General features: G+C 37.2%; 1 protein-coding gene across 2 annotated transcripts in view; it reads left to right on the top strand.

Annotated features, from left to right (window-relative positions):
• BBS9 (Bardet-Biedl syndrome 9) overlaps positions 1-13509 on the top strand; it is a 345480-nt gene extending 331971 nt beyond the window's left edge. For both annotated transcript variants that reach the window (XM_068405604.1, XM_068405603.1), the window contains one exon: positions 12453-13509. In XM_068405604.1, coding sequence (XP_068261705.1) covers positions 12453-12493 — 41 coding nt within the window. In that variant the 3' untranslated portion in view covers positions 12494-13509. The remainder of the gene's footprint in view (positions 1-12452) is intronic.
• Positions 13510-15791: the final 2282 nt, after the last annotated feature.

Genomic DNA, 15791 nt, shown 5'->3' with positions numbered 1-15791 from the left:
TCTGAAGATGGGTATCTCAATATGATCCAGCTTAGTTTTACAGACATGAAGTAATTTAACGTGTCATCCCATGCATGGTGTGTGATAGATAGGAGAATAGCTCATTCTTTTTTAAATCTGTAGCTTGTTAAAATGACTAACCATCCTTTTCCAAGCTACTGCGCAGGGACTGAGTCTGGTAATGTGTATGGAATCCTTCAGGCAAATACTATTTCTGACAGCACAATTTGAATTCTCCTTTGTGGGTGGAGAAGATCTGGCCATGTTAAGTGTGAGCCAGCAGACTATTCCACCATGCTTAAAGGAACTGTCTGTCTTGAGCTACTTGGTAGTCCTTACTGCAACCCATTAAATATGATACTGATACCTGGACTATTTCAAAAGTGCTTCTGTTTTGCTGCCTTCCAAAAGGCATGAGAGAAAGGTAGGTGCTACTTTAAATAGTGTGTTTGAAACTTTGTTACACATTGGTTTTGCTGGTCGTATGTTTTACTGTTTTCTTGTTCATCATCTGTAGTTTAAGCTAATACTGGTAAAACTACAATTTGATCCTCTACTTCTTCAATGGTGCATGAAGATGAAGAGTGATTTTCACAATCATGTCTTTCTACTGGCCCATTTCCTGCAGATATGATCATATTTTTTCACCTTTAGCTGAAAATACTGTAAAGAAGATGCTTATTTTCCTGTTTGATGTGGTTTCATGGGCTGCAGACCATGACTTCATGGATGACAGATTGGAAAACACTCTTACACACCATTCCAAGTAAGGGTTAACAGCAAAAAATGATCTATACCTTAACTCACAGCTCCTTTCAAAGCATCTTACAAGTGATATATATTGACTTTCTTCCAACAAAATCCCTGATTACAGCAACAAGACCTCTAAACTGCAAATGCACTAGGAGAGAAGCAATAGCATCCAGCTTGTTGCAAGATCCTAGCAGAAGCAGATACTGGGCAGGCACAGTGGGACTATATCTACATTTTGATAAATCTCCATCTACTGTATTTAGATTTCACTTCTGCTGCAACAGAATCTCTCAATAACTTACCTCTCCTTACATTTTCGCTCAAACTATCACCTTGAGAGGCTCCACTGGAGCTTTTGGAGCTCTGTGTGAACTCTGATTTAAAGCTCTCCCACAGTGATAGATCAGAAATGCCATGTCTAAAAGCAGAGACTCCTTTGAGAACATTTTGGAGACAGAAAAGCATCTGTTTCCTAAGAAAGTTTTGAACAAAATTGTATTGAGTTAAATGTAATATATGATTAGGTATTTCCTTGGGTGATGTCACCAGGTTATTTTTAGACTTAAAATCTCCCACAAAAAAAAACATGCCAACATTACTTGCAAGTCATGTGCACAGTAAAATGCAAAAGATTTAAAAAAACAACCTCATTTCCATTTTGTTATTAAATGAGTGTTGTTCGTTAGCATTTTGTTTTTCACTGGGAACATGAATGTAGATTTATTTTTTTAATTTTATTTTCTGTTTCACCACAGTTCTTTTATGCCAGAGCTTCAGAGATCATTAGCAAAATCAAGGAGGGAGAGAGAAAGAGAAAAGGAAAAAAATTATACACAAAACTGCTGTCATGTGTCAAAGATGTTTCCAAAATCAATATTCTAACAAGGTTAAATTTGAAATAACATTGAAATATGTAAGTGCATTGATATCACCACTTTTGGAGTATAGGTTGAAATAATATGTTACAGCATCAGAGAATTCTGGGGCATTAGTTAGGAAAGCACTTAAAGCTATACTTAGTTTCTTTGTTAAGACAATGCTTGTGCACGTACCTAAGTTATATTAGTAACTTGAACACATACGTGGTGCGTTCAGTTCCACTCATCTCGATTGATTATATGCTTAAGTGTTTGGAGACAATGTTCTGAACTGGAATTGGAGCGTGAGTAGTTGGCTACTCTCCGAACTAGTCAACCTGAGTCTTAAAGCTCTGTCCTATAAGCTGTTAAGTAGGAGCAGATGTATGTTGTTGAGGAGGACTTTCACTGACTTCAAGGTGGCTTGTGAAAACCTGGATGTCCACCTTCTTGGGGAGGCGTACATTATTGCTTACATAAAGAAAGAAAGGTAATAGTGGCCTAGATACTGTCTTCAAGCACAGGTTTGTGGACCTTGCGTGCATTAAGTATGGAAGAACAACATGAAGTTGAATCAGAGTATAAAGAAGCCCGTGAGGTTCCTCTGTCAGGTAGGTTACCTTCAAGCATGACTGTGTTTAGGTTGTCTCATGTGGATGAAAGGCAGAGTAGAAGTAAAGCAGCTCCAAAGACAGCTCTTTCTCCACTATATATACGCAACTGTGGAGTCTGGGAAGCCTGACTTTCATACTTCAAGAGAGATTATTTGTTTGCATTAATTGGTAATATTATGGTACTCATATCAGAATAGAAAGAGAAAATCAGTTAGGAGCTTAAAAGCATATAGTATGAAAATTAGGCTCTACTTCTGCAGGCATTTACATGTTTGAGAATTCCTGTAGGACTCCTTAAGTTCAGTGGAATTACTTATGCATAAACCACAGCGAGTGTTCACAGTACCTGACCTTAAATTGCAGATTTTTTTTTTTTAACTATTTGTGGCATACCCTTTAACTATGTTGGGATTTGGCATTTTGTTTCTAAATGTTCTAAGCCACTGATGCTATTTAAATTCTTCCAGACTTGGAAAGAACTGCGAAGTGATTGATAAATTGAAACTTTGCACAACAGAAGATCTCCTCCTCACTGTATTTCAGTGTATTTTCTGGAAATTGTTTACCTTGTTAGATTTTTTTTTTTTCCCCTGATTTAGCATGTCTGTCTTTTCTTTCTTAGCTTCGTTCAGGCACTTATCTTATTAGTCAATGAGGAAATAATCTTAACATTACATGACCACCAGAATTAAATCATTTGCTCGTCTTAGAATTATTAGTATCCAGCTCAGTAAGAAGCCTGTGATCTAGGACAGTTAGTTGTGTTGCACTGTAATTAAACCAGCTTGTTTACATGACAAATTTATTTTGAGCAGTGTCATTGTGGAAAACAGTAATTTGAACATAACCTGCATTTGTTGTGGGAGTCCCATAGCAGCAATGTCTCCTGAAAGTTTGTAATACAGAATTGCCTGTCTGTAAAAAGTTGAGCATGTTTTCCCTAAAGTCACAGAAAATCATAGAATCATAGAATGATGAAATCTATATTGTTCTCCTGCAGCCTGACTATACTTAGTTTTTATTGCTTCCTGAGCCCGTGAGAAAATCCATAATACATTTAAAACCGATGCAGGCGTGTTGGCTTCCACTACTCTTTCTGGAGGTGCTAAAAGGCTTGGTCCTGCGAAGTGCTGCTCTCCCTCTGGTTCTGCTGATTTTGGTGTGAGGTTGGAGGGCCCAGAACTTCCTAGTTGTCATCCAGAAATGCACAGATTTGGGCCTTAAGGAATTCTTAACTGGATCGTGTCAAATCTGAGTAGCTTCACAATTTTTGTTGTGAGTACAGAAATTACCATTATAATAGCTACTAAGGTCAAGATGTGTCTGTAAATATCTAAGGGTGTAGCAGGGGGTAACTCTACTTCCATCTATATGAGACAAGACTGATGTCAGTGGAAAAGTTATGGAAATAAGGAGCATTACAAGTCTTTGGTAGAGAGAGATACCAAGACAGTTTAGAATACATATCAGATGAAAAAATACAAACTGCTATTGCATTACCCCTCTATCCCCCCAAAAAACATACTTTGCATTTGCAAAGATAAGGTTAATTAAAAAAAATTTAAACAAACAAACAAACAAAAAAACCCCAAAAAAGCCCAACCAAAATGAAACAAAAAACCCAAGCAGATACAGATTTTTGGTGAGCAATAGAAAGGAGTTATGTGTCCATTTAGAAGAAATTTCATCTGTTACTTTAATACAGGCTCTTTTTATTTTGTTCTTTTGCTTTTAAGCCAACACTGAGACTTATCAAAAGATGCATTTGGAAAAAAAACCTGTTAGAGCATTTTTCTCATGTACTGTAGCTTAAAAGGAATGTGTGAAATTCAAGATTGGAAAGTATTACACGAAAGTATTCTTTTTCCTTTGTTTTTTTTAAACACATTTTTCCTCAAACCTGCCTCTCTACCAATGTCTTTTTCCCACAAGACTCCAAAGGAAAAATGACATCAAATGGTAAAATCCTGTTGTATGTTATTTCCAGAAGAATCCATGGAAATCTTGAATATGATTTTATCATTTGCACTGTAATGTTCCATTGTTAAAAGGAGCAACATATTGAAGAGTATTCAGTTGCTGAATACTTGACGGTAAGCAAAAGCTGATGTTTCTGTGAATATTACAAAGCACTTAGGAATTTGTAGCACCTCAGGTCTGTTGTGTGATAATAGGAGTTAGAAATGGAAAACTCCTGTTATATCAGCTTGACCATCTCCCTGACACCACCAGATTGTTGTCTTCATTGTGGTACTAATTTGCAAATGTCATAAGCCATGTGGCTTCTACCACTTCCCTGGAGAGAATACACGGCATTAAAGGAGCCTTGACCATTCTTTTCCTTGACTTAATCTTCTTGATCCTTTTTTATATCTCTTTGTTGCACTAAATTCCTAGTTGCTTTGCCTTTGGCTGTTTTATTTCTCTCCATCCCTCTTTTGTGTTTTCCATAAAATCACACAATTATTTATGCTGTTCCTTTTGGAATTTCTTCTGGTTTGTTGTATCTTTCTGGTACTGAGGAGCCATGGGCTTATGTGTACTGTCGGCCATAAAGAAAATGTTGGAAAACTCTACTGGAGAAACTGATGTTTATATATGAAGCTACTAAGTTGTTTTGTGGCCATACAAGTTAAACTTGCACAAGAAGCACAGCACAGACCCTAAATGCAAGTCTGTATCAGACTCTTTATTCATAAAAAGGCTGGTTTTTTTTCTGCTATAAACCTAATATACTTTTTATTCTGTGTTTTACTGAAGCTGGTGTTGGATAAAGCTGCATATAATTTGCATGTATGTATTGTAGCTAAATTTGTTGAAAGCTTAATTTTGACAATTATATCATGCATATCAAAAGGATAACTGCACTGTTTTGACTTAAGATACAGGTACACACTAACAAGAGTACAGCTCTGTGAATAACGGGTTTTTTAAAGTTTCTGACTTGAAGCAAAAAATAATCAGAAAATTTGATATTTTGAAACAACCTCCAGTGATTGATTCAGGTTTCTCTTTTTCTCCTCAAATGAAGTATTTTGCTTAGACTTCGTATCTGCTAACTTTTTTTTTTAAAAAAACCACATTATATTCAAGGAGGTTTATTTGCAATACTTCAGCGTGAAATGAAAATTTGAAAGAAAATATAAAAAATGCTGTAATTATTTACTTTTTTTAGCCAAATTGATCTGACAAATTCAGCAGAAATCTGACTGATGGTTGGTTTGACCTGCGTTTGTGAATTTTTTAAGGAAAATCATGTCAGCTGAAAAGTTTGCTCAGTGTTAGCTAAAGTTACACAGGTAGATGAGGAATGTTTGAAGTTATACTAACAGGGAGGTTGTAGGTCTTCATATGTCAATTATGAGCTGCACCAAACCTATAGTAGAAATTGACTGTAATATATATGTATATATCATATCCGTGAAGGATCTTAGATCTTCCTGCAGGCAGACACTGGGTAGCTGTCTCCAGGAGTAGGATTCACTGCCATTCATATGAAAATGGTGGAAAATCTTGCCCTAAAGCTAACCTTCTCCTGGAGTTTTGCCTATCTGTCATGGTGATCTCTTGTCTGGGAAGATAAAGGATTTGTTAATAGTCAGCTGGCTGGTCTGTCTGTCTGGGAAGTCAACAAAACAGCACAACGAATCAAGCAGGCAAAAGGCTGATTACTATGGCATTGCTTCTCCCCAGGAAGAAGTGAAGAGTTACCTCTACACAAAAAAGACCCTGTTTTTAATATATTATCATCTGTCTCATCTCAGTGTACATGGCCCAAATATGTTTGGGTTTTTTTCTGACAGCAAATTAGTGAAGAGCCAAGATTTCTGAAAAGCTTAGTAGGATTTTGAGTTGCAGAGAATGGGAAGATATAGGCACGATGAAGAATAAATTGGAGCATTGACATTTGTGTGGCCATAATTAGTTTTGTATTGTGTATTATTTGTATTGTATTTGCCTTAGAAGCCACTGAATTAATTTACCAACCAAACAAAGGCTGATAGCTAATTAGAAAGAAGGCAACTGAAAAGCAAGCTCATTTTTAGGGATTTACTTCCTGGCAAAAAATATCTGTACCAGCTAGAATGTGTCATTAGTGAATTCTTCTTGCCAGCATCTCTAAATGAAAACAACCATTTCTCAAAAAAATTTGCAAGCTTTCTTAGAAAAATGCCCAGGATTTAATAGGTGATTGTGATAAGGAGAAAATAGGCATTTTTAATCCACAGTTTTGGCTTCATTGAAATTACATTTCCCACAGTAATGATCCATAACTTCATTTCAGATAGGTAACTGCTTTTTAAGCAGCTTGTTCATTCCTTGGACCCATTGGTGGCAACTCTAATGCTTTTTAGATGGGGTTCTCAACAGAAAATTTTGTAGTAGGGGTGTGTACGGGTACGCATGTGTGTGCACACCGTATAATGTAATGAAGGTTGAAGACAACAGTATTATACAAAACAAGCACAGCGTAAGTTATTAATTGTCAGGATAAAATTAATGATAGGGCTATTTAGTTGCTGTGCGTTGGAAAACAAAGAACCAAGACAAAGAAATTGCCTTGGAAGGGACAGTGTAACTTTTCCTAACATGTCACAGTCAGCCTGAGTTGCCACAAGCCCATGTCTGCAGGGTCTTCACTGAGGGCTACTGCCTAGGGGCATGAATGCACAAGAACTTTGTAAGGTGTTTAAAAGTTAATTAAAAAATAAATAAATATGTGGACACTTGATAAATGTTAAGTTTGTCGTTGTTACCTCCTTGTTATCTCCGTTGTGTTACACTGCTATTACGTGTCACTATGAAGTCAGAATGACAAAAGGAAGATTTTTAGCAAGGTTTTTTAAGTTTTGTGGGAATGGACCCTGCTATCCCCAAGGTAAGAGCTGCCTCTTCTACCCCTGCTATTTTGTGGTGGTTTAGAAACGTAACTGTTGATGGCTTTGTATAGGTTGGACTTGTCATGTTAGTTGCAGTTAGTAGGGGGTATATTTAGGAGTGAGTGATGGAAACTGTTGTTTCCCATTATCCATCCTGTGATGTATATGGACCCTTAGGACAAATAAAAGTTCACTGAATGAAGTCCTTGCTATCAGTCACACTACTTCCTAAACAAAAAGCAAATTTATTTGATTTACATAATGAATGAGTCAGTCCATGCTTCCCACTCATTCAGCTGCCATCACTCCCCTTTCACATACAAAACTCTGATCATTTTTAAATTATGTATGCAGTGATCAGTGACTCACTGGTGACTTGGGAGGCAATGGTAAGGCTCACTCTCAGTTTATTATTCCATAAAAAGTTATATAGAATACTGTTCAAGTCCAGTTTCTCCCATTAAAGCAGTGTAGGAAAGTTTGTAGCTTGTCCATCATGATGATCAATCTTCTGCACCGCATTTGAGTTGATTTTACACTAATCCCTTTTACACTCCAAGCTAAACTGTGTCAGTTTGCTTGGGACAAGCAAGACATTGTTACTTTCTTAAACTTTCTGAAAAACCCTTTGGATTGTGTCCATGTAATAAAGATTATATGCTAAGAAAAAGGAAGCTGTATATATTTCCTCAAGCAGTTTATAATGATAATGAAAATTATTAGCAGTGAATAGATGGAGTTCTTAAAAAGAAAACTATCATGATTTTCAGAAATGTGACTTGAAGGTGCTGGGAAAAATCTGTCAACTTTTGTTAACAAAAATGCAAGAAGAGTTATTAACTTTGCTTGTGTGGAACATTTACTTTTGGATCCAAAATTTTATGAAAAACAGTTACTTTAAAGCTGTAGTTTGTTCTAAGGCTGTTTTGTGTCAGGTCTAGAAATAGCAATATTAACCATCAGGCCATGAGATAGGGTGGGTTTTTTCTCTTTTAGGTGGGAATAGCTGAGGAAAGTGGTGCCTCCCTTCTCTAACTGAATCTGAACTCAAAGTAACTTTTGTTGTCTTGTTATAGCAGCCCTTTTTCTGAGTCACTGTATGAAAAAGAGACTGGGAAACGTCGAATACTGTAGATCAAACACTTCAAAGCCAACTTTGACTTAGTTTTATGCATGCTTCAGAGTAGACTAATGTACAATAGTATCCAGGAAACTCAGCCAGTAATTCATAAGGGTCCAAAATGTTCTCCTTAGGATGAATCATAGCAGCATAAATGATAGGATTGGAGAAGATCCTTTAGGTCATCCAGTTCAAAGCCTGTGTATCTTCCTCTTCACTAATCCCCACTAGGATTTCATCTACCCTGTCTTTGCAAACCTCTCATATTCTTGACTCAGCCACCTCCCTGGGTAGTTTCTTCCATTGCCTAATAGTTCAACCTGAACATCTTTAAACCTTACACCATCATGCTTAGTGTGAACAATTTATGACTACAGAAAATGATCCTTTCTCCTCCCTTCTGTCATCATGCTCAAATGTCATCCCTCCCTTTAAATGTGTTTTTTTCCTCTAGCTGCATGATAATTCCAGGAAAGTTAGGGTTTTTTAGCTGTCTTTGGTGCTTCTGTCAGTGTAACTGGTTTTCTTTGAACTTTCAGTTTTCAAGACCCAAAAATACGTTTTGATCTACAAATGAACTTTCTGTGACTCAGTGATATGTGTGCATTAAGTCATGCTTTTCAAGAGGCAAATTAATACGACTGAGGTATTCTGTGTCTTTGTTTATAGAAGCTGCTTTCATGAGGGTGCTAATGTGCTCTGATTGACAAATACACAAAACAATTTGAGGGATTTAAGTGACTGAAGGTGGAAACTGGTTTTGACCTCAGATATAAGCAATCTTATGTTACTAATCAGGATATTAATTTAATCATATATTTTAACTCTGTTTTGAAAACTTACCTTCAAAAACTCCTGGGGTTGCCTACTGCAGAGGAGTTAAAATTTATCATGATGATTTCCAAAAGCAGCTTCCCAGTTGATAACTGAGTTGATAAATAGAGATATAAACCTTTTAATATACATTTGTCTAAGTGTGTGCTCAGAGCAGTATTATTCTGATATGATTTTTGGATGATCTATAAAATGAAACATTGAGAACTTATAATGGGGGATGTGAAGATGGAAGGAAGCTTTTTGTCCTGATAAATGAGGTAAAGCAGCCTTAATCTACAGAATTTTTTAATTTTATACCCTGTATTTCTTAAGGTCTGCCTAAGCTTGTCGGAATATACTGATGATAAAGCTCTCTGATGTTAATTATCTAACTTATTATGATATAGCATGTGCCGGTTAGATCAATGTGAAATTTATGTCGTTCTTCTAGATGGCTAATAAATATGCATGTTGAAAAAATACAGAGTAGAGGTGGGAAGGCTGGTTATTGCAAGCCATGTTTTCATACTGCCTCCCATTTTGGAGTTACATGATAAAAATAGCTGCAGTCTGTACGTGACCTGTCAGCTCACCTCTCCCACAGTTTACTCATGTGGTAGTTCTTTGATCCATGCAGAAGTATTCCAGGTTCCCTATAGCTGTGTATAGTGCTGTCAGGCAAAGTTGTGTGAAACTAAGGTAAATCCTGCTGTATTACTTCAGTTCTGCCAGCCCATAATTACAGTTAATGCATTAGGTTTAGTGGATCCACTGTGTTTCATGAGCTTGAAAGTAACCATTCACATTGCCCATTTTGGCATGGCAGCTTGTGGAGGTAGACACAAGGGTTATTTGTAAGAAGTCAATGTCATGGAAATAAGTTTTGAAAGCAGTATCTTGGGCACTATTTTATGGCTCAAATAAAATTTTTTTGCATTACAATTTTATAATTACATTTTAATTTTTAACATGTTATATTTTCAGCCTAATAAAGGAAAAGGTGCTTTAGGATACTATAGCCTTTTCATGAAGATTTTTTTTTTCCTCCGATGTTTTTGTAAACCAACCTTCCTTAATTTCTGTGCTGTTACGCTTCTTAGATGTCTTCTAGCCAGTCCTCAAATGTACTGAAGTTGAGGGCACTGTGTAGTAGCAGTGTCACATGTCTTGAGTGTGCAACTTGGTGGGCAATGCTGATGCACAGGTTAGTGCCTCTTGGTCTCTGGTCAATCTGGGGCTATTCTCTTCAGGTACAGAGAGCTGGCCATAATCGTACCACGTCTTTGCTGGTTCTCATCCAAACTACGTGCATGTCCAGCTTTTGTAACTGTGTGGAGAAACCAGTTTCATAATTCTTGCAAACTCTTTTTCTTGATTATGGTGGGAAAGTAAGATATTCTCCAGTATCTTTTTATGTAGTACAGAGCTGTAAACAGCTCCAGATGTGATCTCAACAAAGCTATATAGTCAGGAACAGTATTAACTGTGAGCTCTGAAGTGGCTTCTACACTGCATTGAGCTACCTGGGGTATTTCACTGCAAATGCATGTCTTTAACAGCTTTTTCCCCTGTGCTACTTCTGCAGGGCTTTCCCCAGCAAGCATCTGTGTCTAAGATTGTTATTTCCATGATGTATTTCAAGTTGTATCTCCTTTTATCTTCTCCCAGCCTTGTTAATCTCTTAGTCCTAGAGCAATATTTCTTTCTCCTCTCCAGCATTAGTAGCTCATCTTGGTTTCTTATAACCTGCACATTTCATTATGATGCTACCTACCTCCTTCCCCTAGATCATTAATGAGACAAGATGGGACGTGCTGCTGGTCCCTTTGGCATCCCAGCATGTGCTACATGACAAGAGTTCTGAACAAAAGAACTACCATTCGAGGGCTGACCTTTGTAAACCCAAGTCAGCTCTTAACATGGTATTTTTAATTGTCCTTAAAAAAAAAAAAAGAAAAAAGAAGTAGAAACTTCAGTAAGGGGAACTTCTTAGCCCCTTGGGGGCCTTGGGCTTCCAGCTGTTGCTGAAATTTTACTGCTTTAGTCTTTTGTATCTTGGTGGTTTTATCCTTGATCTCCTGCTCTGTTAGCTTCACTGATGCTTTCCTTCAGTCTCAAGGCTTGAGATAAAATTTGTTCTGTTTAGTACCATCAGCCATGAAACCCTTGTAAATACTGAAATCCCTAAGCACCAAAAAACATTGATAGTGTAAAATAAAAACTGAAAAAGAAATCTGGATGTTTTTGTTCACATGGGATTGGATGGATCTAAATGAAAGCATATTCTTTTAAAATTATGTAGATTGCTGGTGCTAAATTCTGTGTGAAGATGATGGTGAAGGCAGTCCAGCTGGCAGGCAACTGGTGATTTGGATTTTGAAGACCTGGATGCTCATGTTTTATTCTGCTGACCTGCTGGATCATTTCACCTTACTGGGTGTGTGGGGATTTCAGCCTTCTTCAGAGATGGCTCATAAGGGAAAAAACACAAAACCCAAAACCATAAAAGCTGTGTGTTATTTTTATTATTATTCGTGTATCATTTGGAGATGGTGCAAATTTGTTTTGGATTGCTCTATGTTCATTAGAAAAGGATTTAAGTTAAATCATCTTCAACCTAAACTAAGAGTGGACGTATAAGAAACTGCTTGGTTAAATAATAGTTTTAATTTAAAGTCATGCAAGTATGTGTGTATATAAATTTGTGTGATTATCCACTGTTCTTTTTCTCCCCAGATATTCCAAGCAACTTTTTGAGTTTCTACTCACTTTTCCAATTCTGTCAGGTTCATTATTGCAAAGGTTAATATCTGATCCAAGATGGATTCATCTCTTGAACTGATATTTGAAAACAGGAAACTCATACTCTTGGTTTAAGGCAGAAGTTATCTTCAATACAGGGCTTTTGCTATTTTCCCATTGCCCAAAGTGTCAGTGTTATTAAAAAAACAACCAAACCCACCAAAAAAAACAAACCCACCTTGTTGATGATTTTATGGAGCCTAATTTTCTATTATTTTGCAATTGTATTGCCACTTCTACCTAGAAAAAGGGGCTGGAAAAATGTTAGTAGGTTGGAGTAACTGTGTCTCAGATCATGTGCCCAGTTGTTCTCTGTGATTTTTTTCCGATGTAAAAGTAGTCCGTGATTTTATAACTTAGATTGTGTCCTCCATCATACGCATAAAAGAGCTGATGTGAAGTTGCCCTTATTGCCTTCTTTTTTTATGTTTTCTAAACTTGTGAGTGCTTGAATTTGCAAGTTACACATTTTTATCCTAACTGTTTTGCATGCAATAAATTGTTTCCTCCAGCTATAACCAAGGCTTTTGCAAACTGATGGAATTAACAATATAGTGCATGTGATTGCCAAGTACACTGAATTTTTAAGCATCTTGTTTCTGCTTTATAGGTTTGTCTGAGGATGCAGCAGAGGAATCAGAAAAGCCATGAAATCTGAAGATGACCCTCAGGAGGAATTTCTCTCTGATGTCAAATGCATTTATAATGCAGCAGTACCAGTACATTTTACTCTGTACTGATTGCAGCTGCCAGGAGAGGACTGTGCTAATTTATAAAAAAAAAAATTCCATTCTAATAATTTTGGTTGTGTCTCCCTGCCAGCTACTAGCATCTTTTCTGTGAGCAAAGTTTAAGCACTTACCCAACTGTGGTAGGGGTGTTGTGTTATGTTCTGCGATATATCGGCCCTTTCTAAGGATTCAGTTGATTGATCAAAGACTGTTTACACATAGTTAAAAGCAACCTTTGTTTCAGGATATGTTTTATCTTTTTTTTAAAGATATTCTGAACTGTACCTCCCTTTGAGATTATAGTAACATTTGTTATATCACAGTTTTGACAAAAGATAACTATCTCGTTTCTTCCTGTACTAACATTCACTATTCCAGACAGCTGAATTCACCACCAGAAGAAAAAATGGTAATCCATCAACTTTTTTTTCTCTCTCTCATTGCTTATACAGACTCCTGCTCTCTAGAGATATAGAGTAAAATATGGTTACTGGACATAAAGGGCAAACCCTTTTGCCATTAACTATGTCACTATGAATATGAATAAAGTTTACACTGTAAGTACCTTGAGCACAGCAACACATGGATCTTTTTAGAGTTACCTGTGATTTCTGTTTTTTCTTGTCAATCAGCCTGTTCTAGTTATGGGTAAGATTTTCAAGAGTAACTAGCAATTTTTTGAGTGCCTTAATTTTTATTAAACCAGTTGGAGTGTGCTTTGACGGTTGAGTTTTTAGAAAGTGCGGAGTGTTCACCTTCTGAAAGTCAGGCCCATGCAAGGTGCCTGAAATGAAACACCCAACAACTGAGGCGACCTTTGAGGAGACCTTGGCCTAGGGTTTGGAAGCATGAGTTTCGTATCTGGATTCCTGAGGGTGAGTTGAGGTATCAAAAGATACTCGGTACTGAAAATAACTGAGACCTGGATGAAGTGTAAAAACAGGCATTTGAACAAGGTGTCTCCTGGCTGTTGCTGGTTCATACCAAAATACAAGTTGCAGTCTTTTGGATGGCAGATACAAAAAGCACTGCTAGTCTCAGCTTAGTTTCTGGTGGATGCAAGTGCATGAGCCATCTCTGCATCACTTGCTCCTGTTGGTTTCCTCAACAGGGGTTCACCAACTCCTCTTCTAGCTGTAGAAGAGGTCCCTCCAACTCACTTTTGTGCTGTTTCAGTAGAGGTTGTGACAGTTGCTGTGGTCTGTGCTAGCTTGATCTGTGGATAAAAAGGAGACGTTGTTTTTCAGGATATCTTAAGCCATTAACCTTCATCATCTCCATATCTACTTTCAACTTCTTTGCATCCATCCCAAGAACAAAACAAGCTTTGCACCCCGTGCGCATCTGCTGCTTAACCCTCTGCTCCTGCTCTGGCTCAGTAAACATGATGTAACCATGTTTCATGGAGCCTTTTTTCAACATGTTAGCTGTTAAATAGAGCTAAGTGGCCAGGGAACTGTGTAAGGCTCCTGATACCTCTAGGACTGAAGTGGGCAGCAACTCCCAATAAAAATTACTCTGTTCCCCAGGAGACCTCAGACATCTACAAGTTCTGGGGCCAGAAATCTTGCTTCTTTCCCAGGAAGGAAAAATCCTACCCCCTGCTTGTTATGGAGTGATTCTGCTGGCTGAGTTTTCTTCGCTCTGATCCCTCCCCCGTGGTTTTTGTCAGGAGGGTGGCATCCAACCCATTGTCAAGGTACCCTGCTGCGCTGCGAAAATTACACAATAAAATCATCTCCTGTAGTCTCTGTACACACCTCAGTGACCAAAGCAAATCCATGGAGAACTAATCAATTACTGTAGCTATTAGGCTTAAACTTTAACTATAGATCTCAAATCTTCTTTTGTCCTCTTGTCAACGGCTACTAGGTAATCTAGAAAAATCAGCCACAGTTACTACTGAAAGCCTGTACCGTAATGGTGTAGAACCCTGGAGCAAAGAATCCCAACCTACAGATGTATAATATAGCTGGAAAACTCACTACTATGAGACTTCTGTGAAATATATTACTCTGTCATTTTTACTATTATTGAATGTGATCCCAGTGCTCAGAGCTGCCTGGCTTCACTGGGAGTTCAGGGTAAACAACGAGTAGGCACTCACGTCAATTATATCATCCACTCTTATTTAAGTTATTTTCTGTCGTTTTAAGATGTAAGGCTTAGAAGCAGTCTTATTTGCCTTTTCTGCTCTATGCTTTGTAAAATGAGGTCTCATGAGAATAGTTTTACAGAAAGGGGAAAACATACTGGTAATAAAGAGTGGAAAAAGAAAAAGGTAGAACTATCTATAGTAGTAATGTATGACCTCTTTGTATCTTGCACTAAATTGCGGTATTTGATAGTATCATCAAGATTTAAAAGTTGCATTGAATAAAAATTACTTATTTTCCCCCAATGCCAAATAGTCCATCTAATTCAAAGGAAGGAAGTCATTGAAATGTAGTCATTTACGCAACAGACTAAGAGGAAATATTGTAAAGTAATTCTTAGCAGTCCTCAAATGTAGTTTGAATTTTTAAGAAAGTTCTTTTTGGCTGGAAAAAAATCAGGCCAGTTACAGGAAGTTTTGAAGTTAGAGAGTTGGCCAACTGAAAAATGTGAGGAAACATTGCTAGTTCAGGGGGACCAAACGTTTGCTTCTCATCAGTGATGTTTCTGAGGCCAAGACAGACGTTGCTGGCCAATCAAACTATTCTGAAAAGGATTTTAGAGTAATGCCTGGTCAGCTGTTCCGGTCAGCTTAAATATGCAGCCTGTCTGCACGTTTACTTATTCAAGGAGAATTTTATATGTTTAGGTGGCTCACAGATAAAAATAAATTTTAACTGTTCATTTTATTGAAACTAGTTTTGTATACATATATCTAAAAGGAATTTTGTGACATTTTGAAAACCACACTGTGAGTCATGGCAACTTCATTATATTTGTGCTATAGCATTTTGAAATGCATTTTCTAAAATAAATCCTAATGTAAAATATAGACTTTTTTTTCTGTTAAACAGATAAATGCTTCTAGAGTTTATTTTCTTAGTAGAGTTTGTTTTCTGAATGTTATTGTCCCAGGGTTTTTCTTTCATTTTGTTTTTGTGCTGTTGCAACTTAGAAGAACAGATTAAAACAATTACTACTCTGATGACCAAAATCTGGAGGTCTGGACCCTGCTGATCTTTTGGGCTTTGAACACAATGCTGCGTTCAAACTAGGACTGTGGT

The sequence above is a fragment of the Nyctibius grandis genome, chromosome 7 (genome assembly GCF_013368605.1).
Source record: "Nyctibius grandis isolate bNycGra1 chromosome 7, bNycGra1.pri, whole genome shotgun sequence".
NCBI classification, from domain to species: Eukaryota; Metazoa; Chordata; class Aves; order Nyctibiiformes; family Nyctibiidae; genus Nyctibius; species Nyctibius grandis.
This window is presented reverse-complemented; position numbering and strand designations above follow the sequence as displayed.